This window comes from Micromys minutus, assembly GCF_963924665.1.
Source record: "Micromys minutus genome assembly, chromosome: 16".
Lineage (NCBI taxonomy): Eukaryota > Metazoa > Chordata > Mammalia > Rodentia > Muridae > Micromys > Micromys minutus.
Window position 1 is genome coordinate 29,884,757 of NC_137985.1, and position 25,304 is coordinate 29,910,060.

Here is a 25,304-nt window from a genome sequence, read left to right on the forward strand (position 1 = left end):
AATAAACCCTTTTCTTCCTAACTTACTTGGTAATGATGTTTTGTGCAGGAATAGAAACCTTGACTGAGACACCATGCTAGCTTGAACTCATTATATAGTTGACTGACACTGGTCTCAAACCCATGATCCTCTGGCTTTAGCCCCAAGTGCTAGGTTACAGGCACTTGAACTGCCTGTATATCCAACTAGCAGCTCTTTTTTCTAAATCCCATACTTGGCTGCTTATGGCTGTTTAATTTAAAAACCACATGTAATATTTCCTTGTAGTGTTCTTCCCTGACCTAATTAAGCAATCTGTGTATAGGCTTGCATAAAGAATACCTATTACATGACAAAATTATGAGTAGATTTAAAATCTCATAATTAAAAAACTTGAATTTTGCAACTGTTGTTTGTTTTTGTTTTTACAGTGCTGGGGATGAACCCAGAGCTTTGGACTGGAAAGATGGTTCCAAGGTTAAACAGAGGACCTAAGTTTGGTTTCCAGTACCCAGGCCAGGTGGCTCACAGCTGCCTGTAGCTCCAGTTCCAAGGACTTGGGCACCTTCTCCTGTGCTCCACAAGCACTAACACTCACATGTGCACAGTTAAAAATAAACACCAGCTGGACTAGAGAGACAGCTAAGTGGTTATAAGAACCTGAACTCAGTTCCCAGAAGCCACATCAGGTGGCTTGGAACTACCTGTATCTGTAGCTCTAGCAGATCCAATGCCCTCCACCAACACCAGGCATACATGTGGTACATATAACATACAAGCAGGCAAACATTCAAACACATAAAAAAAAAAAGAAAAAGAAAGAAAAGAGAAAAAGAACCAGGTGTAGTGGTATACATTTTCAATCCCAGCATTCAAGAGGCATAATTCTGTGAGTTTGAAGCCAGACTGGTCTGTATAGTAAGTTCTAAGATAGAAACCCTATCTCAAAAAAAGAAAAATCTCAAATAATACTAACCACAAATCAATTTGAAACAATCCATTAAACCTGTATGTTGATTACCTTTCTAGCTTCACTCAGGGTGTATGTAAATAAGATTTCTGCTGCGTAGCAACGATACATGTACAGCTTCTCATCTAAGTGATATCACACTTATACTGATTTGCCTAAGTTCACTTACAAGCTTGCAAAGCAGCAAAAAGGCCTATAATAGGTTTCTCCGAATGCATACCATTGTTAAACAATGAATGAATATATATCCCCAAGAACTGAGGAAATATAATGCTAACTTCAGGTGAGGAGTTGGTTTTATAACCCGAGACAAAAGAAAGTAACTAGGTGAAGTATTTTAGCAAACATCTGATCCCTACTCTATTCTTGACGTTATACCATCAGATAAGCTCAGAGGAAGAACGGCTACATTACTCAAGTTGACCTTGAACTCCTAGACTCAAATGATCTTCCTCCCTCAGCATCCAGAGAAACTAGGGCTACTGGTGCAAGCCAGCATGCATGGTTCCTATTGAAGCTGTTGCATCTAGCTACCAGGAGTTCAAGCTCCTTGGAATAGACAGCCTCTTCTAGGTTCCCTCAAAGTCGTCTCCTATACTTTCCAGGGTTCCTTGTCTATCAATATTGAAATGTTTAACTTTCTATGGAATCACTTAAGGAGATACATAAACACAAGTCAATGCTCCTTTCCTAATGTGACACAGCATCTTATAAAATAACCATTTTTTTAGGTCATTACTTACCAGATAAGTGCTATTTCCTCAGTGTAAACATTAGAACACAGTTAAAACTATGCCTGCTGGACACAAGCCATAGTTTAATGGGCTCTGTCCATTATGGTTCTACACTGCTCTACTACACAGCACAGGCTTCTTACTGGCTCTGCTGTCAGCAGCGAAAGGGATTCTTCCCTAGTGTGTAAACTATGGAGGGACCTATAACTTATTTGGCTAAGAATGTAGGTCATAGCCTCCAAAGTTTATCTAGTTTCATTATGCAATAACATAATTATATCACACTATGGCACACAGGCAGCCAATAGGAGATTCTAATTCTACTTAATTAATTTAATAACCTGACCAAAAACAGTGAAGAGGGAGCTGGAGAGATAGCTCAGTTATTAAAAACACTTGCTCTCCCAGAGGATGAAGGTTAGATTTCCATCATCCAAATGGTAGTTTGTAATCATCTGTAACTCCAGTGCCAAGGGATCTGATGCCCTCTTCTGACTTCCATAGCCCCCACCACACACTAAGTTTACATACAGACATGTAAGTAAAACTCAAATTTTAAAAATCTACCCCTAACTAAAACGTGATGAGTATTAACTCTAGTTACTTTGTCACTACACACAACAGTCAACTACTACTAAATGCTAGTACCAGATTATTAAGGAAACATAATGCTCTTTTATTTCATCAAATTTACAAGTCTATTTACCCAACCTAACATGCAGCAGCCATTCCATTTCTTGGATGGAGTCCTGTAGATATAACTGCAATCAGATAAAATGACATATACAAACCTATCACTGCTTTGTTATCTCCAATAGCAACAGACGACCAATCCACAAATGGAGCACTGGTATTGCCCAGGACCATAACCTATCATTTGCATCTTTAATGTACCCTCAAAGCCCAAAGTATCAAAGATGTGAAAACAAAAGTTGTGCCATTAAGAAATTGTAGAACTGGGCTGGAGAAATGGCTCAGAGGTTAAGAGCACTGACTGTTCTTCCAGAGGACCTGAGTTCAATTCCCAGCAACCACATCGTGGCTCACAACCATCTGTAATGGGATCTGATGCTCTCTTCTGGTGTGTCTGAAGCAACAGTGATCTCATATTATATTAAATGAATGAATAAATCTTTAAAAAAAAAAAAGGAATTGTAGAACCAAGTGAGAAGTCCTTGGGCCATTGGGGTGCATCCTAGATGATGATTCTGGGGGCCCTGGCCCTTTCCTTTAGCTTTTAAAGTATTTCTGTTATACTGCATGTTCCTGTCATGATCTCACCACAAGGATGAAACAATGGGGATAGCTAACCACCCCCCTTCTTTAAGCCAACTAGGAATTTGGCTGTAGTGAAAACACTGACTTACAGACTATGTACAGGAGAATGGGATGGGAAGATCGCCACTGTATACTGTTAGGTAAGACAAACTGGAGGATAGTGTGTGTTATCTGAGAGAAGACAACAGTGAGAGAAGGATGCACAGTCCTGCTAACATTCACAAGCTGGAAGGCTATATTAGTTAGCATAAGTGAATCCTAATTTTCAAGAAAATTTTAAGGTGAATCAAGAAAGACAATTAGGTTCTTTGGATAAAGTTAGATAGCTTAGTTTGATAAAATTCATTGTGGATATTTTGACTTACAGCCTCTAGAAAGAACACTAAGAACTGGTTTTACTGTATCCATCACACAGTCAGAGTTCTCTCTAGCTTGGCAAGGGCTCACACCTACACTCCTAATGCCGAGGAACCACCCAGGTTGTGGCCAGTATTTGATGCTTTCTCAAAACACAAAATCTCAACTTAAGTCTTTCAAATATTTCTTTAAAGTCATGGATGTTAGGACATCCTTTATAGTGAGTATAGAAGAAGTAAACTAAAAACAGCACAAGTGTGTCAGTAGTCTTGTCTCCATACACACAAAGTTCTCAGCACATCACAGTGAAATGGGGTCAGGCGGATTACCCTGAACAGGCTCTAAAAACAGCTACTTTCCAGAAGAGCCAAATGTTATAAATATACAAGCAATAAACAAATATTCCTGCTAGAATAATCACACTGATCACAGTTTCAGGAAATGTCACATGCCACGGCATCCAGCAGACTACTCACAGGGGAGAGTTTCTGAATGAGGTCATGGGCAACATGGACGAGGTTCTTGTCTTCATGGAGACACTTCTGAAACTTTTTGCTTTCCTCATCTTCTAGAAGATCAAAATCAATAGCAGCATCCAGTAAGGCCTGAATTAACCCCTTCCAGGACTTCAGGGCTGGGACCTGCGGTGCAACTGCTGCACTAATGCCTGTTCCAATCACCAGCACGAGTTCTCGAGGCTTTTTGGTTTTCAGACTTGGAAGCAGCTTCCTGAAAAAGGAAAATCCAAAAGATTAGAGCATCCAGGAGACTTGGGCGGGGCATCTGCGATGGCTGGCTCTCATTATGCAATAGCTGTAACTCCTGCTGTTTGCTTTTTGAGTCAAAGTCTCTCTGAGTTAAGTCTTAGCTGGCCTGGAACTTTCTATGTAGACCAAGCTGGACTTCAACTCACAGAGAGCTAATTGCCTCTTCCTCCCCAGAGCTAGGATTAAAGGCACACACTTTATAATTTTTAGCTGTAAAGATGAGGATTCAAATTTCTGAGACTTCTCCAGATTAAATTAAATGAAATATATATAATATATCTATATTATATATATGAAATATTATATAATAATAATATTATCCTGGTTTTTGTTGGAAGACAAAGTAATAAATTATTTCAGGAATCTTGAAAAACAATCTTAAAACCAACTTTCTCGTTCAAAGTCTCCTCTAGCTAGAAAACCACTAATATTACAATACATTTAAGTGTATGACAGCTGAAGTTATTTGCCAACTAACTTTTACTTTAAAGTCAATAGTAATTTCAAGAGGACATGTTAGTTCTCAAAAAAGTATTTTCATACAAATCAAGTTGATTTTGTTTGTTGAGAAAAGTAAGACAATGAAACTTTGACGCCAAGTTTTGTAAGCAAAGATAAAATTCAGCACGAAAGCCAAATCTGGAGACAAATCTGAGCATGGTTTTGTTCTATGAATCACTTGGAGGGGGTGCTCAGCAGAGTTCTGAGAAGATGGGAGCCTCATGTTTTCTGTCACAACAAACAGCCCTTTCTCAGGTCACAGAGCAGAGTCCTATTGTGAGACAGCATGAGGACAAGCACGTTTCATCTCCCTCTCCCTCCGTCTGACTACAGTAAAACCATCATTTGCCTCACCCCTCCCCCTTCAAACAGAACAACAAGTAGAAACTGATCTGTGCTGAAGCCGTGGGAAACAGCCTCAGAACTGCCTGTCCTATTCTCAACTCCTACGCCTGCTCATTTAAGAAGGAGAAAACCTGCAAACACACAAACACTAGGGATGGCCCACATTTAAATAGTTCCTCTTCTGGGAAAAAGCTGTTAAAAGGTATTAGAAGCACATGATGTGGTGTGTTTTAAAACAAGGAATCAAGATGATCCATGAAAGCTGGATGTGATGACCAAAGTCAATAATCACATAACTTGGGAGGCAGAGACAGCAGGGTCAGAAATGTATGGCCAGCTAAAGGAAAGCCCATCTCAAAGAACAAAACCAAAAACATAGCAAACGGTACATAAATATACATGTAAATATACACACCCATCAAATACTTTAACAAGACTTTCAGAAAACAATTTTGCAATTGTGCCTTATGATCCCTACTTAACCCACTAAATAATAATAATACCCAACTGTGCATTGCTTATTTTATGTGTCATGTGTGGGCACATGCCGCAGTGCATGTATGGATGGCAGAGGACAGCTAACAGGCTCTTCTTGACATGTTGACCCCAGGGGAACTCAGGTCACCAGGCTTTGTGCTATTGGCAGTCATCATGGTGGCCCTGATAGTCAGTTTTAAAAATAGTATTAAGGCAAGACAAAGAGGGAAAATCAAGGGGACATGGGAGGGAAAAACCTTTCACTTGAGGATCTGATTGGGTGTCAGAAATTTGGTCACCATAAAGTCAAGATTCCCTGTAGAGACCATATTCTCTTTTCTTAGAGTTATGGTGGACAAGGATGTTAAAAACAACAAACGAACTAACTTCACACTAAGATTAGGGGGTTTTAATCTTGACTTTAGAGAGTAATATACCTCTTCCATTCCTAAATCAAGACAAATGACCTTAATAAAACTGCCTTTCAATTTCATTTTAAAAAGGTAGTTCAGGTGCTGACAAGATGGCTTAGTGGTTAAGAGCACTGGCTGCTCTTCCAAAGGACCCAGGTTCAATTCTCAGCACCCACATGGCAGATCACTAACTGTAGCTCCAGTTCAAGAGATCTGGAACTCTCACACAGACACACATGCAGGCAAAACATCACTGCACATAATAATACACAAATCTAAAAGGAACTTCAATAAGAGAAGAAAACTGAGTAAAATCAACTAATTTTTCTAAATCAAAATGTATGTATGTGTGTTTTAGTAATTCTTAAGATAGTATCACAGGAGCCTGGAAGTTCCTTAAACTCCTGATCCTCCTGCCTCCATCTCACAGTGTGGGGATCCGGGTATACACCACCTCACACAACTCAAAGTTCACTAATTTCTAAGTTTTATGTAATCTTTAATCTCTATTGTAAATTGCACTCTAAGAAATATAACATAAAAAGCCACAGAATCATTAAATATAGCCATTATAAAGATACCACAGTACAATTTTTGAGGATCTGCACTGAGTTAGTACTGTCCTTTCCCTAAGCAGTCCCTTCCCATAACCCCACATACTAAATTAAAACCAAGTAACATCCCTTGTCTTTTTTTTTTTTTTTCAGAATATGAACAGTTATTACTGTGTTTCCACTTTCAGAATTTTATGATTTTGGTCTTTCCTTCTTGCTTTTGCACAGAGCCAAAAGAGGCACAGTGGCTACTTTAACAACCTTAAAGCAGACTCCAGGAATATCACCTACAGAATGACCTTTTGAACCAAATCCAGCAACCAGGACTTCATCGTTTTCCTCAATGAAGTTCAAGCAGCCATCACTGGGCACCAATACTGGGATCTTCTTGTCATTCTTACTGAGCTGCACCCTGACACACTTCCTGATGGCAGAATTTGGCTGTTTGGAATCAACCCCTACTTTTTCCAGCACAATTCCCTTTGCATTAGAGGCACGTCCAAATGGACTGGCCATTAGAGGAGTGCCCAAGGGGCTTTCTTGTACTGTTTATCTGGCCGCTTCTGGTCCCGTCGCTGACTACGGAGCTTCCAGGCAGTATGGAGACCACGGCACTTGCCCATCTTGCCAGCGCTACGGCCTCGAGAGAAAGAGCAACATCCCTTGTCTTAATAAATGTAAAAGCTTTGCTTGTCCTGAAATTCTTTCCTGCAGCTTTAACTGTCTCTGAAGTCTAAGTTCTCAGCTACTGGTGGCAGTGCTGAGCTGGAACTTCCTGCCACAGTGTGTATGAAGAGTAAGGTAAGACAGGATGACAGCAGAGCAGATGACAGACATGAGACATAATTTTAGAAGTTCTGTAAGGAAACCCAATTTCCTCTGTAGAAGCTCAGGAATGTTAGGTACATGTTCAGGTGGGTAGGCAGGTGACATTTAAACTCAGCAGAAAGTCTGTCTTCAGAAAGTCAGCCAGAGGACTGCACTGGAGAACACTGTGCAGTGCCAGGTGGGAGGGAAGAAAGAATCTTTGTATGAAATCTAAGACTTCCAACCAGTCTCCCTTGGGGCAAGCCTCCAGACACTAAGATTCTTCAACCTTTTGGCCCAGTCTCCATGCATTCAAAAGACGAAAGGACTTCTCTTTGGGGGAAATGACCATTACATCAGAAAAGACCCACAGCTTTAGACAAGTTAGAGGTCCTTAACTGCAGAACTCACTCCAGAGGAAAGCTCATCCTTATACTGCGATGAATACTGGTTGCCAATGTGACAGAACCAGCAATCAATGGAGAGAAAAACCCCTGGGCACACCTGTAAGGCAACTTCTTTATCAGGTTATTCAAGGTGGAAAGACCCACCCCAAATGTGGGAGGCACCTTATGGTGGCAGCCTGACAACACAAAGGAGGTTGGCACTGCCTTCCCACCCTGCTGACTGTCACCACTGCAGTTCTTCACTGACACCAGAACGTACCTCCTTCTGCCCTCTACTGGACTGAAGACCAGTGGATTTCAGGAACCCCTCACACTGAGACTGCTGAAAAGCTACTGGGTTCTCAGACTCTCCAGTAGGACGTAACACCACTGGACTACCCAGATCACACATGTAAGCCAGTATAATACATCTCCCTTAAAAAAAATATAAGGTAATCCAGTCACAAAAGAGCGCACATGGTATGCACTCACTGATTAAGTAGATATACTAGCTTAAAAAGCACGGAATACCCAAGAAACAATTCACAGACCTTATGAAGCTCAAAAAGAAGGAAGGCCAGAATGTGGATGCTTCAGTCCTTCTTAGAAGGGAGAACAAAATACTAATGGGAGGAAATACAGGGACAAATAAGAGGAGAAGGAACTGAAAAAAAGATCATCCAGAGATGCCTCACCTGGGAATCCATCTCATATGCAGCCACCAAACCCAGTCACGATTGCTGATGCCAAGAAGTGCTTACTGGCAGGAGCCTCCACTGATACAGTTGAGGATGCTTGCAGCTACCATTCAGTCTGAACATGGGAACCCCAATGGAGGAGCTAGAGAAAGGACTGAAGGAGCTGAAAGGGTTTGCAACCCCATAGAAAGAACAGTATCAACCAACCAACCCCCACAGTGCTCCCAGGGACTAAAACACCAACCAAAGAGCACACAAGGAGGGACCCATGGCTTTAGTTGCATATGCAGCAGAGGATAGCACTGGCTGGCACCAATGGGAGGAGAAGCCTTTGGTCCAGTGAAGGCTCATTTTCCCAGTGTAGGGGAATGCCAAGTGCTGAGGTGGGAGTGGGTGGTTGCGAGAGGGAGCACCTTCATGGAAGCAATGGGATGGGGAGGGGGAATGGGATTGGGGGAAAGAGTATAACATCTGAAATGTAAATACAGAGAATATCCAATAAAAGTTATAATATATATACATATACACACATACACACACATATACGTATTCATTCTATCCACTGTGTTTCTTTAAAGAATCCTGACTAAATCCATAGTCAAATAGACTCCTAACTGCTTCTCAGTAGCTTAAATATAAATAGACAAACTATGGTCACTTGATTTGTACAAAGCCTACATGATAAGAGGTACATATGAACATGCTAGTAGGTAGAGGAATCATTCAGGAGGTTAAGGCAGGAAGGGGAGGAAGATTGCATTTGTAAGCCAGCCTGTCTTCAAAAAACAAAAACAGTAACAACAAAATTGGAAGAAATTTTAAAGTCTAACAGAAAATTTTAAAAATCCATAAGAAAAACTGAAAAACAAACTTTAAGAAAGTAAAACCAAACAAAACAAACAAAACAGAACAAAGCGACAACAAACCAGAGCCAGGCAGAGGCAGAATCCAGTAATGAGAGCACTCAGGACATGGATGAGGAAGGATGGAGCGAAGCAGTCACGATGGGCCACAGACAAAGACCCCATCACCAACAGAGATGTGAGGAAGAGAGAAAACTGGGACACACCGATAGCAGAAGGGTCAACATCTGAATAAGAATTATACAAAGGCAGAGACAGGCTTAATATAAGTTTTAATATCAGGTTAACAGAAAACGAAGTTCAAAATGAAGTTATTAAGAAAAGTAGCTTAAAGGTACTATATATAATATTTAGTTTCACAAATACAGTATTATACAATTTTTTTGTTAATGAGAGCAATGTGATTTTTGTAAGATTCTAGTGAGGAAAGGCCAAAGAGATCACACAATACAAACATTGGTGTTTTAGTTTGGGTCTGGAACCCCCACTGTTCAGGGTTGGTTTCCAAATGCAGTAGTGTTCAGGGAAGGGATTTTTGGAAGGTGAACAAATCAAGGATTCTTGCCTTATCAATGGCTAATCACTGATGGGTTCATAATTTGAGAGCATTACTGAGATTGAATGAGACTCTAAGTCACAAGGCCGACTTGGAGACTATCACAAAGATGGGATCTGAGAAAATGTTATCTGGTTTCTGGACCCTTCTCCCCTGGATCTGTGATTCCCAGCAGTCAAAAGGTGGGCAACTTGTTCTACATGTGTTTGAGTGATGTTCTACCTCACAATATTTTAAAAGCAGCAGAGCCAATAGACCATAAACCAAAATCTCTGAAATTGTGACCAAATTATCAGTTCCTCTTTAAGTTGATTTCTAAAACAACTGCTAATCAGAACAGAGGGTCCATCTTGGTTTAGAATACTCTTTTCTACCACCAAAAAATTAGAGATATTAGCAAAAGTCTAAGAAAAAAAATTCCTACCTAAAAATTCTATTCTCAACCATACCATTAAGTGCATGTATGTACATGATAAAGACATTTATTAATCTCCAACAATTATCTTCCTATGTATTCTTACTAAGGAACATACCTGAAAGCATGCTTCAGTAAAATGGAGCATATATTAAAATAAAGAGCAGATTAAGGAGCTGAGAGCAGGGCTAAGGCCAGAGGTAAAAATCCACGGAATCAATTAAACTAGCAAGTTTCTGAACATTTCCAGCATGATAGACTAATTCTTCTGTCAGTGTTTGAAAAGGAAAGGAACACAGAAAAAAACAACAACAAAAATCAAGACAAGGGCTGGAGAGATGGCTCAGTGGTTAAGAGCACTGACTGCTCTTCCAGAGGTCCTAAGTTCAATTCCCAGCAACCACATGATGGCTCACAACCATCTATAATGAGATCTGGTTCCTTCTCTGGTGTGTCTGAAGTCAACGACAGTGTATTCAAATATATAAAAATAAATAAATCTTAAAAAGAAATCAAAGACAACGTTTAGTAATAAGGAAGTTTAAAAAAGGGGAAATATAATCATAACACTTTAGGCTTGGCTTTAGGAGCTGAATACTATTTATGGTTTGTTTTGTTTTGTTTTTTAAGACAGGGTCTCATTATGCAGCTCTGGCTATCCTGGAACTTACTATGTAGACCAGGCTGGCCTCAAACTCACAGGGATCTGCCTGACTCTGCCTTTATCTCCTGAGTGCTGGACTTACAAAGACACAATACTGTAAACATTGAGAATTGGTTGGTCAAATGCTGAGATAAACATGGGACAGGGACAAGAACCAGAAACACAAATGAAGTCCTTATTTTCTATTACTAGAGACAGCATATAGCAACACACATAATATTTAAAATGTGTACTATCACAGGCATGCCTGCAATCTCGGCATCTGGGAGCCTGAGGCAGGAATTTTAGGCCAGCCTGGGCTATAGAGGAAGACCCCATATCACAGTTAAAAACAAAGCAAAACAGATGTCAAGATTAGAAAAAATGGAAAATGATTATCACTGAGGAGTAGGATATTATGAGCTTTAACGAAAAAAATTTGAAACTATGTACATAATCACCTTAATAAGTTAAACCCAAAGTAAAAATAATGTAGTCTTTTAAATGGAGGCCATATTAACTAGTCATACACTATGGTACAGGGTAAGCACCATAGTGTATCACTAATGGTAACTTTTTATTCCTCTGATTCCCTTTCTCTTGTTTACCTGGGCTTTTTGGTGGGGGGTTCGCCATCATTGAAGAATCCAAAAATCTTGTTTATATCAGGGGCCTGGCTCCCTGTAGAAGCCATCCAGTTTCTAAAATAGATTAAACATCATGTACCATGATTAGATCTGTAAAGCACATAATTTACAACAGCACATACATTAAGCATTTTAATAAGTCATATATACCCAATTAAGGTACTGTGGATGTCCTCTGCTTAGCAGAAGTCTATTAGTTAACAAGCACACTATAAGTAAGGAGTGAAATTAGCCTAAAGGAAGTTGCCTGGATAATACAGCTCTGGCTCTGGCTGTGTCAGTGTTCCCCACTGCCACACTGCTTCTGTTCCTGAGAAACCCTTCCTCCATCTCCCACCAAAACCCAGAGCTGTCAACTCATGTGAAATTGCTGGTCATCACTCCGTGATTTACACAAGGAGGTCTGGGAACCACTGAGGACATGAAACAACCCACAGCTGAGTAGGCTAACAGTGCTTAATTACCATTTACATTTGGCAACACAACAAGAATACAATTTGCTCACTTTTAGACATTCTTTAACAGCTTCCTCGAAGGCTGTACACGTCTCTAAACAAGGAAGAGATTTTAATCAAGCCACTGTGACAAACAGTAGCGATACTAAGCAAAGATATGTGAAAGACAACAAACACCAGTTGCAGGAAAACCAGCCCAAGAGTCACAGAATAGAATAAGAAGCTGGTGACATTTAAAGTCTGATATCAGCAACCTGTGTGTGTGTGTGTGTGTGTGTGTGTGTGTGTGTCTGAGTGTGAATGTGCATATGTTGGTGTCTCTCAGCATATGTGTAGAGGTCAGAGGATAAATTTTGAGGTCCAGTCTCCTCCACTATGTGGGTCCCAGGGATCAAACTCAGACTGTCAGGCTTAGCAGTAAGTGCCTCTACCTACAGAGCCCCCTCAGTGGCCCAGCAGTAATACCTCAACACTGACAGTGTAGAAGATGATAAAAGTAGAGCTCTAGATATGTTATTATGCCCTACTGTCTATAGCAGTAATTTTACTATTAGAAAGCTTTATTATTTATTAAAGCTGTGTGATGAATTTTCTTTTGGAACCAGAAGGCTAAGTTCCTTAACCCCATATTCCACTTCACATAATGACCTTTTCTTTGATATTAGAGTCATTAGGGAACTAGAAGTCATAAAATCACACAAGTTAAAACACAGATCACTTTTCTGGTCAAATCTTTGATTCTGATCTCCAGAAAGCAAGAACCTGGTAACATAGGTCAATCAAAGTTAGAAAATCTTGCCTTAACTTAATCATCTGGTGTGACTGTGAGGATGCTGTAAACTCTTCAAAATGAAGTCAATCTTAAACAAAAGTACATGTTTCCTGAGAACAGAATCTCTGGGGGAAAGCTAAATTAAACTAAAATTTAACTGTCCTAAACCCCAGACACTTGTGAATGTTGGGTGCACAGGAGGTATACCACCTCAGCCTTCCTTTTCTCAAGGGAGTTTCATTTCTTAGAGGCTCAAAGTTTTCTATTTGCTGACAGTCAGGGTTTGACCATCTCTGAAATTTTTCACCAAAGTTCTAATGTATATAATAGAAGTCATTTTCTGCCCAACATCTATGTTTTATGGAGAACCAGTTAAACAAACAAACAAACAATAACAAAAATGGTAACTTCTTTCACACAAACCACAATCTCTGGGGATATGACTTAAAATAACACTACAGAAGGCAAACATATTTATGCTCCGCCCCCCCAACACAGTTGCAAAACCCAATTACCTAAACAAATTGAACCCAAGTAAAACCATTGAGCACTGAGAAACGTAAAAATGAAACTTAATGTAAATTTTGAATCCTGTAATATTCAGGATTTAGTGTTCAATTCAAACACTAAGCCAGTTTTGTTTAAAAATTGCTGGGCAGTAGTAGTACAACACTTGGGAGGCAGAGGCGGGGGCATCTCTGAGCTGAGGCCAGCCTGGTCTACAGACAGAGGTCCAGGACAGCCAGAGCTGCACAGAGAAATACTGCCTCAAACAAAAAGACCAAGACAAAACAAAAGAAACAAATTAAAAAAGGAAACATAGTACTTATTACAAGCATGTACAATCTGTAACTACTAGCTAATTAAATTCTTAAAACCTTATTGTGTATTGTAGACTGAACAACTCTTACCTGAAAATCCCAAATCCAAAATGTTCTAAAACTAAAAACATTTGGGCTCTTGGTAAGATCCCAACAAGTACAAAATTCTGTACCTGACAACATGTTACAGTAAAAATGCAGGTACACTAAAAATATTCTATACAATACTATAAGGCTATGTATACATAAAAATATATTAAAACCATGTTTCAGACTTGTGTCTCATTTCCAAGATACCTCATTTTATGATCCCAAATATAAAAACAAAAATAAAACCAACCAAACAACAACAAAAAAATCTTCCCCCACACACACCTGAAATACTTCTGGTCTCAAACATTTCAGATAAAGGAAGGAGTCTCAACATGCATTATTAACCTACTTACAAATGAGAAAACTACAACACAAACATTTGGTACTTAGTAGTTCCAGAAGTCAAACCACAGCAACTCTGCTTGTAATGCTGTGTTCTCAACAACACTATTGCTAGGTTTTTAGCTTTAAAATATTTCTTCAAGTCCAAAACTATTTTTTAAAGTGCTAAAATTGTAGCAAGCAGATTTATTTGATGGCTGTTTCACAATTAGTCACGGTGTTGGTGTGCACTTACAGCCTGCTCAATTTGGAAGCTGGAAGAACGGAATGTTATACACCTCTCAACCACCAGCACAACTTTAGACTAGTCCTCTTTTTCTCTGGGAATCAGAGAAATGCATCATTTGCTTTGTCGTATTTTCAAACTGACTACTGGTTTATTCCTGATGCTTTTCTCTACAGAACCTTTCTGAAGGCTCATTTCAGGAGCTGTAGTTTTAGAAAACCAAAACACACAACAGGTTCTGACTGGAATGTTGTAGGTCCTATTACCGAGAAACTGAATGAAAAGTAATTCTGTATGTTTTTACCCCAGCTGTTCACTCATTCATCTTGATTTTGAGCAAACTAAATGCTCTGCCCTCAGTCAAGGGATATGTCAGATGAGATATGTGCATATCCTAGGGTATATGTTATTAAAATTGTATCTTATTCATTCTAGAGTATTGTTTTGGGACTGGGGAATCCCCTTTAGCATTTATCCTGAACAATATGTGGTGCTGCTCAAGAGCCTCAGAGGTCTATGGGAGTCTGGCACAGAATTCCTAACATGTATCAGCTAGTTAGTTCACACATGAATTATGCTCTATGACTATTATTTGAGCTGTCATTTAGGTGGGATTTGCTATGTATAAGGAGTGAGTGAAGTCCTGAGTGAATGTGTGTTGTTGCCATGGGCACGGCCAGGCCAAGGACTTTTCAGGGACCTCAGTGAAAGAATAAAAGCCTTCTCCAGATGAAGCTCAACAGCAAAGCCCTCCTGGGGTCTAAGTGCAGATATTAACATGTGCAGACAATGTCTACTGTAGCTGCCTACCATCAGATATTTATGACCTGAAGACATCTCTCTCTGACACAGACTGCTCCTACTGAGATTAACTAAGCTTGCCTCCTTATTTAGCTGTATGGGATAACTCTTCGTCCCTGTTTAACTGAATAATAATAAACATACTGAGCATGGGGGTGAGATGCTGGCTTTAGCTTCTCCATCATAGAGTCCAGACCATCCAATCCCATCTTTTCTGTCTCTCTCCTTTTTTCTTATTTTTCATTTCCTGTCTGCCCTAGTCAGGTCAATCTCTGAAGCCTTGGAGAATGCAGCTGCAGTACGTGGGAACACTTTTTTTGTCACATGTAAACAGAAGCATTGCCCCAATGACTCTGAAACCGCTTTTAAAAAGTCCTTCAAGGCTAACAGAGTATATGAAAATCAAAGGCAGATGCTCAGTGAGCACTAACAAAAATGCCATTAACAAAACTTTCAAGACAAAGTTTTCAAAATCAAGAGAATACTTAGCAGGATGGTAATCCCAGATCTTGAGTGGTAGAGACAGAAGGATCTTGAGTTCAAGGTCAGCTTCAGCTACACATTGAATTCAAGGCCAACCTGGGCCTGCATGAGAACCTCTATTAAAAATTCAGAACAGACAGCATTTATACTTTGAAACCTGTCATCTTCAGAAAACCCAGTTGAAGGGGCAAGTTAAGTTTTTAAGAAAAACCCTGGTAAAGAGAAAAAGGGAGTGGTTATCTGGACGATAGGTTGTTCCTTAATGAACCTGGGATCTGAAACCATCAACAATCCCAGTATCCCTTGCTTCCTAGCATCTTGGAGGCAAGGAAAAGGCCAACGTTGGCTCTTCTCTGCACTCAGCATTCAGGTGAGTCTTCATTACAGGCGTCCAGCACACACACAGAACTCACCCAGGCAAGCTGCATGCTACAAAGAAGCTGGAATAACACCATGTGAGAGATGGGCAGATGGAATAGGGCAAGAGCAGGAAAGTCCAACATGTTTTGTTTTTTGGCTAGAAAGCAAAGGCTTTACAATGAGTGTAAAAGATCGGCACATTTCTTACAGCAAGCTTCTCTATTTTTGTTTATGAGAAATGATACACTTTTTCTTCTGCAGCCAAATGATACACTTTTTCTTCTGCAGCCAAAAACAAACAAACAAAAAAACATACACACAGAAAAGAATTAACTCACTCCATCCAGCCATCCATCCATCCATCCATCTATTTGAAAATGACAGTAATCCCATGTCTTGAGAAAAACCCAAACCCCTCAAATCATGGCTTTTGGACTAATTCCAACACATCTGTGTTTTAGCAGTTGTGGGGGGTAGGGAGAGGAAAGGGTGCCCAATATAAGTAAGATACTTCAAAGGAGCATTCCACAATCGTGTTGAAGCAAACATATTCAATAAAATATTTTCCCTGGATAGCTGATGAATCGGTCTTTACAATGTGGACTGCAGCTTCTTCTACTAGTGTACAAAGTAAGCTTGCTATGTGTGTGTGTGTGTGTGTGTGTATGGTGGGGATTTTTTGTTTTGCCCACATGTATGTCTGAACATCATGTATGTGTTATGTGCCCTCAGAAGCCAGAGAATGTCAGATTTCCTAGGATTTGAATTGCAGACATTTGTGAGATGCCATGTGAGGGCTGGGAACCCGGGTCCTCTTTGAGAACAGCCAGTGCTCTTATCTATTTCTCCAGGCCCTTTATCAATTATTTTTAATTATAAAGCCAAACTGATAGCTCAGGTTGCTTCCCTTGCAAGCTTAAGGACCTTACTTCAATCCTTTAGACCCTACATTTTAAGAAAAGCATACAGTGATATACACCTTTAATCCCAGAGGTACTGAGGTGGAAAGCATCACTGTGGTTTGCTGGCCAGCTAACCTAGACTACTTGGCAAGTAGCAGGCCAAAGAGACACTCTGCTCAAAACACGCCTGGATCTGGAACTTGCTTTGTCCCAGATGACCTTGAACTCAGATCTCCTTGCCTTAGTCTCCTAGGATTCAGTCACTATACCTCAAGATCTCCATGCCAAGATAACTACCCATTCTGTATTTCTTCTACGTTCTACAAGCTCCTCAGCTGGTCTTGACTCTCTTCCTGGAGGAGTGACCAATACCTTCATTCCTGATGGGTTTCGTCCTTTGTCATCCTGATTAGGCTGTAGAACTTTAATCACAGGACACAGTAGTACTAAGAGACACCTTAAGGGATCTCCTGCACTCCAGACATAATCCCTCTTACCTCACTGTGGAGAGAGGCAATCAAATTTCCCCATAGTGATCTGGATCTATCACCCCTCCTTACACTGTTACTTCTTTCTTAGCCTGTTGGTTTAAGGTCATTAGAAGCACAAAATGACCAGGGGGAAGTCTGAGCTTCCAGCTCAATGGAATGTTTGTTGTGGCTCCTAGTTCCCCCCTCAGGAACCAAAATTTTCGTAGAGGGTCACTGGGAGTGATAATGAGGGAAACTCTTCCCTTTCCCACTCATTGATTCCTGGACCCATGGATCCTGGCTATGGGAGAAACTATACCATATATTGGACACTGATTCAAAGCCTTTTGAAGAACTCTGCCCCAGCCCTCCATACTGCTGCCACCTAAATTGGCACTGTAACTGCATCTTCAAAAGGCCACTCCATCTTTCTATCAGACCAGCTGCTTCAGGATGATGAGGAACATGGTAAGACCAGTGGATTCCATGATTGTGGGCCCACTGTCACACTTTTCTGGTCATAAAATGAGTTCCTTGGTTAGAAGCAATACTGTGTGGAATACCATGATGATGGATAAGGAATTCTGTAAGTGCACAAATGGTGGTTTTGGCAGAAGCATTTCGTGCATTAAAGGCAAATCCATAACCAGAATAAATATCTACTCCAGTAAGAACAGTAAGGCTGACTATCCACAGAATGGGTCAATCTTATCCACTTGATCATTGAACTCCTACTCAGCTGAAGTCACCTTTTGGTGAGCATTTACATTGGACACAAATATCTTCACATCCTTTCATTTGGAGAGATCTATCCACATACTCTTCCCCAGATGTCCTTCTCACCAATTTTCTAATCATGATCTTTCCAAGTCCCTGACCATCTAGCCAATCCATTGGCTACAGCCCATGAGTCAGTGAACAATCGCACATCTGGCCATTTCTTCTTCCAAACAAACTGTAATACCATGTGTACTACCCGAAGTTCTGTCCACTGTGAAGCTTTTCCTTCACCTGTATCTTTCAGGGTTACCCTGGAAAGGGGTTGTAATGCTGCAGCTGTCCACTTCTGGGTGGTGCCTACATAACGTGCAGAGCCATCAGTAAACCAGGTCTTTTCTAGTCTTCTCTTCTTCTGTCAGCCGAGCATAGAGAACACTTTATGAGGCTGTATGTAGGTGCATGCTTGGCAGCAGATGGATTGTAACAGGAGTAGAGCCCATAGGCATTTGAGCAACTTCTTCATGTAACTTGCTTGTGCCTTCAGGACCTGTTCAGGCCCAATCATGTATGCACCATTTCCATTTGATAACAGATTGCTGCTGTGCACACCCTACTTTATGACTTGAAGGGTCTGATAGCACCCAGCTCAAGACGGGCAGTTCAGGTCACATGGTAACTTGGTGTCCTATTGTCAAACGTTCAGTTTCCACTAAGGCCCAATAGCAGGCCAAGAGCTGTTTTTCAAAGAGAGAAAGAATAGTTGTCTGAAGATGATGGTAGAGCTTTGCTTCAAAATCCCAAAGGTCTCTTCTATGATATACCTACAGGACCTGCCAGAGGCTCCAAACAACATTTCCATCTGCCATTGACACCTCAAGTACCATTGGGTCTGCTGGATCACATGTTCCAAGTGGTACAGCAGCCTGCACAGCAGCCTGGACCTTTTGAAGAGCCTTCTCCTATTTCAGGCCCCACACAAAGCTAACAGATTTCCAAGTCACTTGGTAAATGGGCCTGAGTAACAAGCCAAGTGAGGAATGTGTTGTCTCCAGAATCCAAACAGACCCACTAAACATTGTGCTTCTTTCTTGTTGGTGGGAGGGACCAGGTGCAATAAGCTCTCTTTCACCTTAGATGGAATATGCTCCACACCACTGGACTCCTAAGAATTTCTGAGTCGGTTGTCCTTGAATTTTGATTGGATTTATTTCCCATCCTCTGATACTCATGTAAGTTACCAATGAGTTCAAAGTGGTTGCTACTTCCTGCTCATTTGGTCCAATCAGCATAATGTCATCAATATAGTGCACCTATGTAATATTTTGTAGGAGAGACAATCAATCAAGATCCCTTCTAAGTTATGACACAGGGCAGGAGAGTTAATACATCCTTGAGGCAAACTGTAAAGGTATACTGCTGGCCTTGCCAACTGAAAGCACATTGCTTCTGGTGATTCTTATGGACAGGTACTGAGAAGACGGCATTTGCTAGATCAATAGCTGTATACTAGATACCAGGAGATATGTTAATTTGTTCAAGTAACGAAACTACATCTGGTACAGCAGGTGCAATTGGAGTTATTACCTGATTTAGTTTTCGATAGTCAACTGTCATTCCCCATGATCCTTCTGTCTTCTGTACTGGCCAGATAGGAGAGTTAAAGAGAGATATGGTGGGAACCACCACCTCCTGCATCTTTTAAGTCCTTGATAGTGGCAGTAATTTCTGCAATTCCTCCAGAAATACAAAACTGTTTTTGATTCACTCTTTTCTTTGGCAAAGGCAACTCTAAAAGCTTCTGTCTAGCTTTTCCAACCATAACAGCCCTCACTCCACAGGTCAGGAAACCAATGTGAGAAGTCTCCCAATTTCTAAGTATATCTATCCCAATTATACATTCTGGAACTAGGGATACAACCACCAAATGTGTTTGGGGACCTACTGTGAGTCACACATCAGCCAAAACTCCACTAATCACCTGTCCTCCATAAGCCACTACTTTAACTGAAGGGCCACAGTGTTTCTTGGGGTCTCCTGGTATCAGCGTTGATTCAGAACCAGTATCCAATAGACCCTATGAAGGCTGATTATTTCCTTTCCCCCAGTGCAGTTACCTTTGTAAAAGGCCATAGGTCCCACTGGGGAAGAACTGGAGAAAGACTAACAGTAAACCTTTTAGATGTCTTATCAAGATCCTTCCTCAGGGGAATTTAGCCACCCCTTCATTCAAGGGGTTCTGGGTCTGCAAACTGACTCAAGTCTGGAAATTGGTTCACTGGCCGAGATTGCCTTTTGCCATGATCCAATGTAGCCTTTCTTTCATTTGAGAATTCTGCTTATTCAGACCAAACAGATATGCAGTAGGCTTCCTATCTATTTCATGCCTGGAAACTCTATGCCTGATTAGCCAGTGCCAAAGGTCTGAACGAGTCATGCCATTATAATTTTCATCTCCCTTGTGCTGTTCATTACAGGCTATGTCATTATAAACACTGTTTTGTCTACACTGTCCATTATAATAACTACGATCACCTTGTCTCTGGCGATTCAATGGTGCCACCTGGCCCTTGTTACCTCAGAGCCCAATTAAACCCATTGCATTTAATTCATCTAATTGAACAGCAGAATCTCCAACCCTAAGGTCTGGAACAAGGAAAAAGGCAAGAACAACACTCTTCAAATGTGCCGGTGCTCCTCTCACCAGTTTGCGTCTTATAGGATTCGTGAAGGGCATGTCTTCTGGGCCTTCCCATTGTGGTTTCACACAGTGTGTCCACGCTATCATTGCAACTTCCCTGAGCCTTAAAATCCCTTCGTCAACACTACACCAAGGGATATCAAGCATCTCCAATTCCTTTTCAGTAGACCATCTTTTGAAAAAGGCTTCTGCCAATCATTCAAACAAACTTCTGACACCGTTTTTAACTGAGCAAGCTTCCATTAAACCTGGAATCTCCACTCAGAGGGCCCATGTCAATAAGCTCAGCCTGATCTAATTTTATGTTCCTTCCACCATTATCCCACACCCTTAAAATCCATTCCCACACATATTCCCCAGACTTCTGCTTGAATAAATTAGAAAACTCATTAAGCTCCTTAGTAATGTAGCTCATTTCCTCATGGACTGACTATACTTTCTACCTCCCCTCTAGGGGCCTGTTTTGCTTCGAGACTGGTTATGGGTCTAGAAGAAACTATTGGTGGGCCTTGAGAAACATCAATATTATCTTGTCCGGCATTTTCTTCAGCGAAAGTCACTGCTGGTTTATTAGACTCTGAAGGATTAATTTTCTCATGTGAAAAAGGCATTATTTCAAGGGGTGGGGCTGAGGGTACTACTTCCTCAGGTGGGGTAAACCCTTGAGAATCTTAAGATTCAAAATTCTCAGCTTCAACAGGGTCCTCCCACACATCTTCATCCCAAATTACAGGATCCCGTTCTTTGCCAATTAATGCCCTTACTTTAACTGTCGACACCCTCTGAGGCCGAGACTTGAATTTTCACTGTAATTCAGCCAACGTTATAATGAGGGCTTCAGTTTGGTTTTCTGCAGCTCGAGCTCTATGGCTGCTGGAGAGAAGATTCTCGTCAAGGACACACCTAGCAACCTTTTGATTGTTTACTTGCATCTGGAGCCTTTCGATTTTATCAAACAGCTCATTCTTTTCCTTCATCAAATTTTACAGAGATACTAAGTGCAACAAGCCAGCAAAATTATTTTCCAATTTTACTCGCAATTTGTAGAAAGTTTTAGACACAGAATCACCTAATTCATCAAAATAATCAAAGGCATTTGCTTCTTTAAGTTAGAAATAGTTTCAACCATGGGTTCAATATTCTTCCAGCTCCCAAGACAGAAAGTATCTGGAGAGGTTTCAGTAGTTGAAGGTGCTGGTGAATTATTAAACCAACCCAGATTATTAAAAGACTCATCCTTATACTTCTGCTCCTCTAGAACCACTCCCAGAACCAACTTCTGTATCAGTCAGGGTTCCCTAGAATCACAGAACTTATAGATAGTCTCTACATAGTAAGGGAATTTGTTGATGACTTACAGTCTGTAGTCCAACTCCCAACAATGGTCAGTAGCAGATGTGAATGGAAGTTTAAGGATCTAGCAGTTGCCACAAGGCAGGCTGGTGAAGAAGAGAGAATCTTCCTTCTTCCAATATCCTTATGTAGGTCTCCAGCAGAAGAACCTGTCCCAGGTTAAAGGTATGTACCACGCCCAGGTTAAAGGTATGTACCAGATGACCTTGAACTCAGAGATCTCCTTGCCTTAGTCTCCTGGGATTCATAGCCACTATGCCTCAAGAGCTCCATGCCAAGGTCCAGGTCAGATACTTGTATCTCTCAGCCTCAAGATCAGGATCACAGGTGAGCCATCAATTCTGGACTGTGGTTCATTCCAGATGTAGTCAAGCTGACAAGCAGGAATGACCACTACACTTCCTTTACTTCCCAATGCATCTAACATTTAATTAATCTAACATTTAATTCCATTCTTTTCCTAGTTTCCCTTCTATCCCCCCAGTGAAAGATCCATCACCCTCTCTTTAATCTCCAAAGTAGAAGGTCGGAAGGGCCTCCCTCCAACTCCACACAATTCTTTCCCTCCCCACCACAGTATTCACATGGTCTACAGTACCAAGTGACTGACAGAGTTCTGGCTCACATCTCTGCATCCTTCAGGCCCATGAGATACAACTTTCAAGTTCAGTAAGGCTGCAACTAAGCACATGTTGGTTTTCTGAGACAGTATTTCAAACTAAAGGGCAAAATAGTTTAACAATTATACTGTACCACAGACCTCTGAATGAGAGAGATGATATTTGCATGTTAAAATTATGGGCAACTTAATGTATTGATTTTCTAAAGAACCATTTTAACAATCCTTTAAGAACAAAAGAACGATGAACCAAAAGTAATAATAATAATGATAATCTCTGCAGGACTTGTTGTCCTAATAAAGAATCAACTTAAAAAAGCAACAATATCTTATATGATATACAAATAATCTGAGAGTCAACAGCATTATTTAGACTAGAAAAGAGTCTGAAAGGGCCACAGAGATCATGGCCTCCATAGAACCCACTAAGTTTGAACTCTGTGATGGCTGAAAATGCTCGGCCCAGGGAGTGGCACTATTAAAAGGTGTGGCCTTGTTGGAGGAAGTGCGTCACTCTGGGGTGGGCTTGCAGACACTCCTAGCTGCCTAAGAATGCTTAGTCTGTTCCTGGCTTCTTTTGGATGAAGATGTAGAACTCTCAGCTCTTCCTGCACCATGCCTGCCTGGATGCTGCTATCTCTTGTCTTGATAATGGACTGAACCTCTGAACCTGGAAGCCAGCCTCAATTAATTGTTGTCCTTTAACTTGCATTGGTCATGGTGTCTGTTCACAGCAATAAAACCCTGACTAAGACAAACTCAAGAAAAAGTTCCAAAAGCATTGCTTTGTACAGCAGGTAACAGCAATGTCAAAATGGCATGAGAAAATAACCAAAGGGGAAAAACTACCAGAGAAAAGCAAGTTAGAGAAACCTAAAAACACACTGTTTATTAAAGAGCTTAGGCAGTCAGTGAAGACAAGGAAGGGACTCCCGGGCAGGAAGCAGCCACCAAGGATAGCTGGCACCTCTCCTGTTCCTTGGAGAATGGATCCCATGTACATTGCAGGGGGGAAAGTTATATTGAAATAGTTATGTAAAAAAGCAAGAGAGCTGGTGAGAGTACTTGCTAATCTCGTAGAAGACCCAGGTTTGGTTCCCAGCACTCCCAACTTGCTTCATAACCATAATTCCAGTTCCAGAAGATCTGATGTCTTCTTTTGATTTCTAAGGGGGCATCCAGCATGAACATGGTGCATAAACACACAAGCAAAATACTCACCCACATAAAATAATTCTTTTAAGAAAGGAGAGCAAAAGAAACACCCTTTCACCCCAGTGAAGAAAACTACTGCAGACCCTATTGTTTGGGCCAAAGATCTTGGGATGCTTAGAGGACCTATAAATCATGGCCCCATCTTCATATCAATTCAAACACTTCTTTCCTTAGAGTGCCTCAGCTCTCTCCTATTCTTACAACCCCTTTTGTATATTTTCCTACCAGTTCTTCCTCCCTCACCCACATCAATATCTTAGCAAATTAACTTTTAGAAACAATCAGTGCCGGGTATGGTTGTGTACACTATAACCTCAGCACCCAAGCAAACCAGGGCAGAACACCAAAAAGTGGAGGATATGGCTAGAAAGATGATCCAGCAGTTAAGAACACTGGCTGCTCTTCCAAAGAATACAAGACGGACTCCTGGCACTTACAACTGTCTGTAACCGTACCAAGGGTCTGATACTGTCTTCTGACCTCCTTTGGCACTGCATATGGTGGATAGATGTCCACAGGTGCAGAGAAAATATTCAAATACATAAAAGTAAGCAATGTTTTTAAGGGTGGAGACCAGTTTGCTTTATACAGCAAGACCCTGTTTTGAGTGAACAAATATGATCTAAATAGAGCAAGATGTGGTGGTACCTACCTATAATCCCAGCTACAGAGGTAGAAGCAAGGAAGTTCAAGGTTAGCCTGGGCAACTTAGCAAGAATCTTGTTTCTGTAAGATAAAGGGGTAAAGATCTGTATGGTTGAACAGTAGAGAACTTAGCTAGAATGCTCTCCATAACTACAAGAACAAAATCAAGACAGGCAGTACATTTCTACAACTGGCTGGGGCTGTGAGGCACCAGGATGAGAGAAAGCCCAGGGAGAAGGCAGCTGAGGACCATCCTGAGATGCCTATGGATCCTGTAACACTGTAACAGAGCGCTAGCTTGTGACCTCTAATGCCAAGCTTTCAGCCTGAGTTTAAAAGGCTGACTGGCCTCAAAGACCCCTAAGATAACTAAGAAATGAAGCATACCCATTTGAAAATTTATGAGTAATTTGGTTTCTCCTTGCTAGGTACAGATATCACTGTGCCCACTTCCATGTCACTTCATAAAATTTGTTGACTTTGATCCTTATTTAATTAATACTTTCTTTCCAAGTACTCCCATTAAAATAATAAGAAAATAATTTTGTAAACTATAAAAAGCTGAGGACCTTCAATGACTTTTTAGAGATGGAAAACAGAACCTGAAATGCAGAACTAAAGATATACATGGATGAAGTCCATTCACTGCACAATTCTCTGCTAAGCCAGAAAATGTTGCGGTAAATATTAAACTGCAACAAGAAAACAATCTCATTTTCTCTACCTCCCAATTCAAAGGTTTACAGAAACCCATAATGAAATCTGAAATTACTTGAGTTAATGACAGCCAGGATCATTAGACCTCCAAAGAAATCATAAGAGTTCATTTGTTTCTCAAATTACTAAATGTCTACTAAGTGCAAATCCCTTTTCTATGATGGTGAAAAAACCCAGAACAAACCAAACCAAACCAAACCAAACCAAACCAAACCAAATCCC

General features: G+C 40.7%; 1 protein-coding gene and 1 pseudogene across 6 annotated transcripts in view; both read right to left on the reverse strand.

Moving 5' to 3' along the window:
* Positions 1–25,304, reverse strand: part of FAM118B (family with sequence similarity 118 member B) — a 45,004-nt gene that overhangs the window by 9,684 nt on the left and 10,016 nt on the right. For 4 of the 5 annotated variants that reach the window (XM_080929789.1, XM_080929787.1, XM_080929786.1 and 1 more), the window contains exons 2-3: positions 11,352–11,444; positions 3,795–4,047 (exon numbers count right to left, since the gene is read on the reverse strand). In XM_080929789.1, coding sequence (XP_080785915.1) covers positions 3,795–4,047; positions 11,352–11,444 — 346 coding nt within the window. The remainder of the gene's footprint in view (positions 1–3,794; positions 4,048–11,351; positions 11,445–25,304) is intronic. The other variant, XM_080929788.1, reaches the window with a different exon arrangement.
* LOC308431314 (small ribosomal subunit protein uS12-like) lies at positions 6,568–6,998 on the reverse strand (annotated as a pseudogene). Its single transcript has one exon. The product of its transcript is annotated as a small ribosomal subunit protein uS12-like (transcript).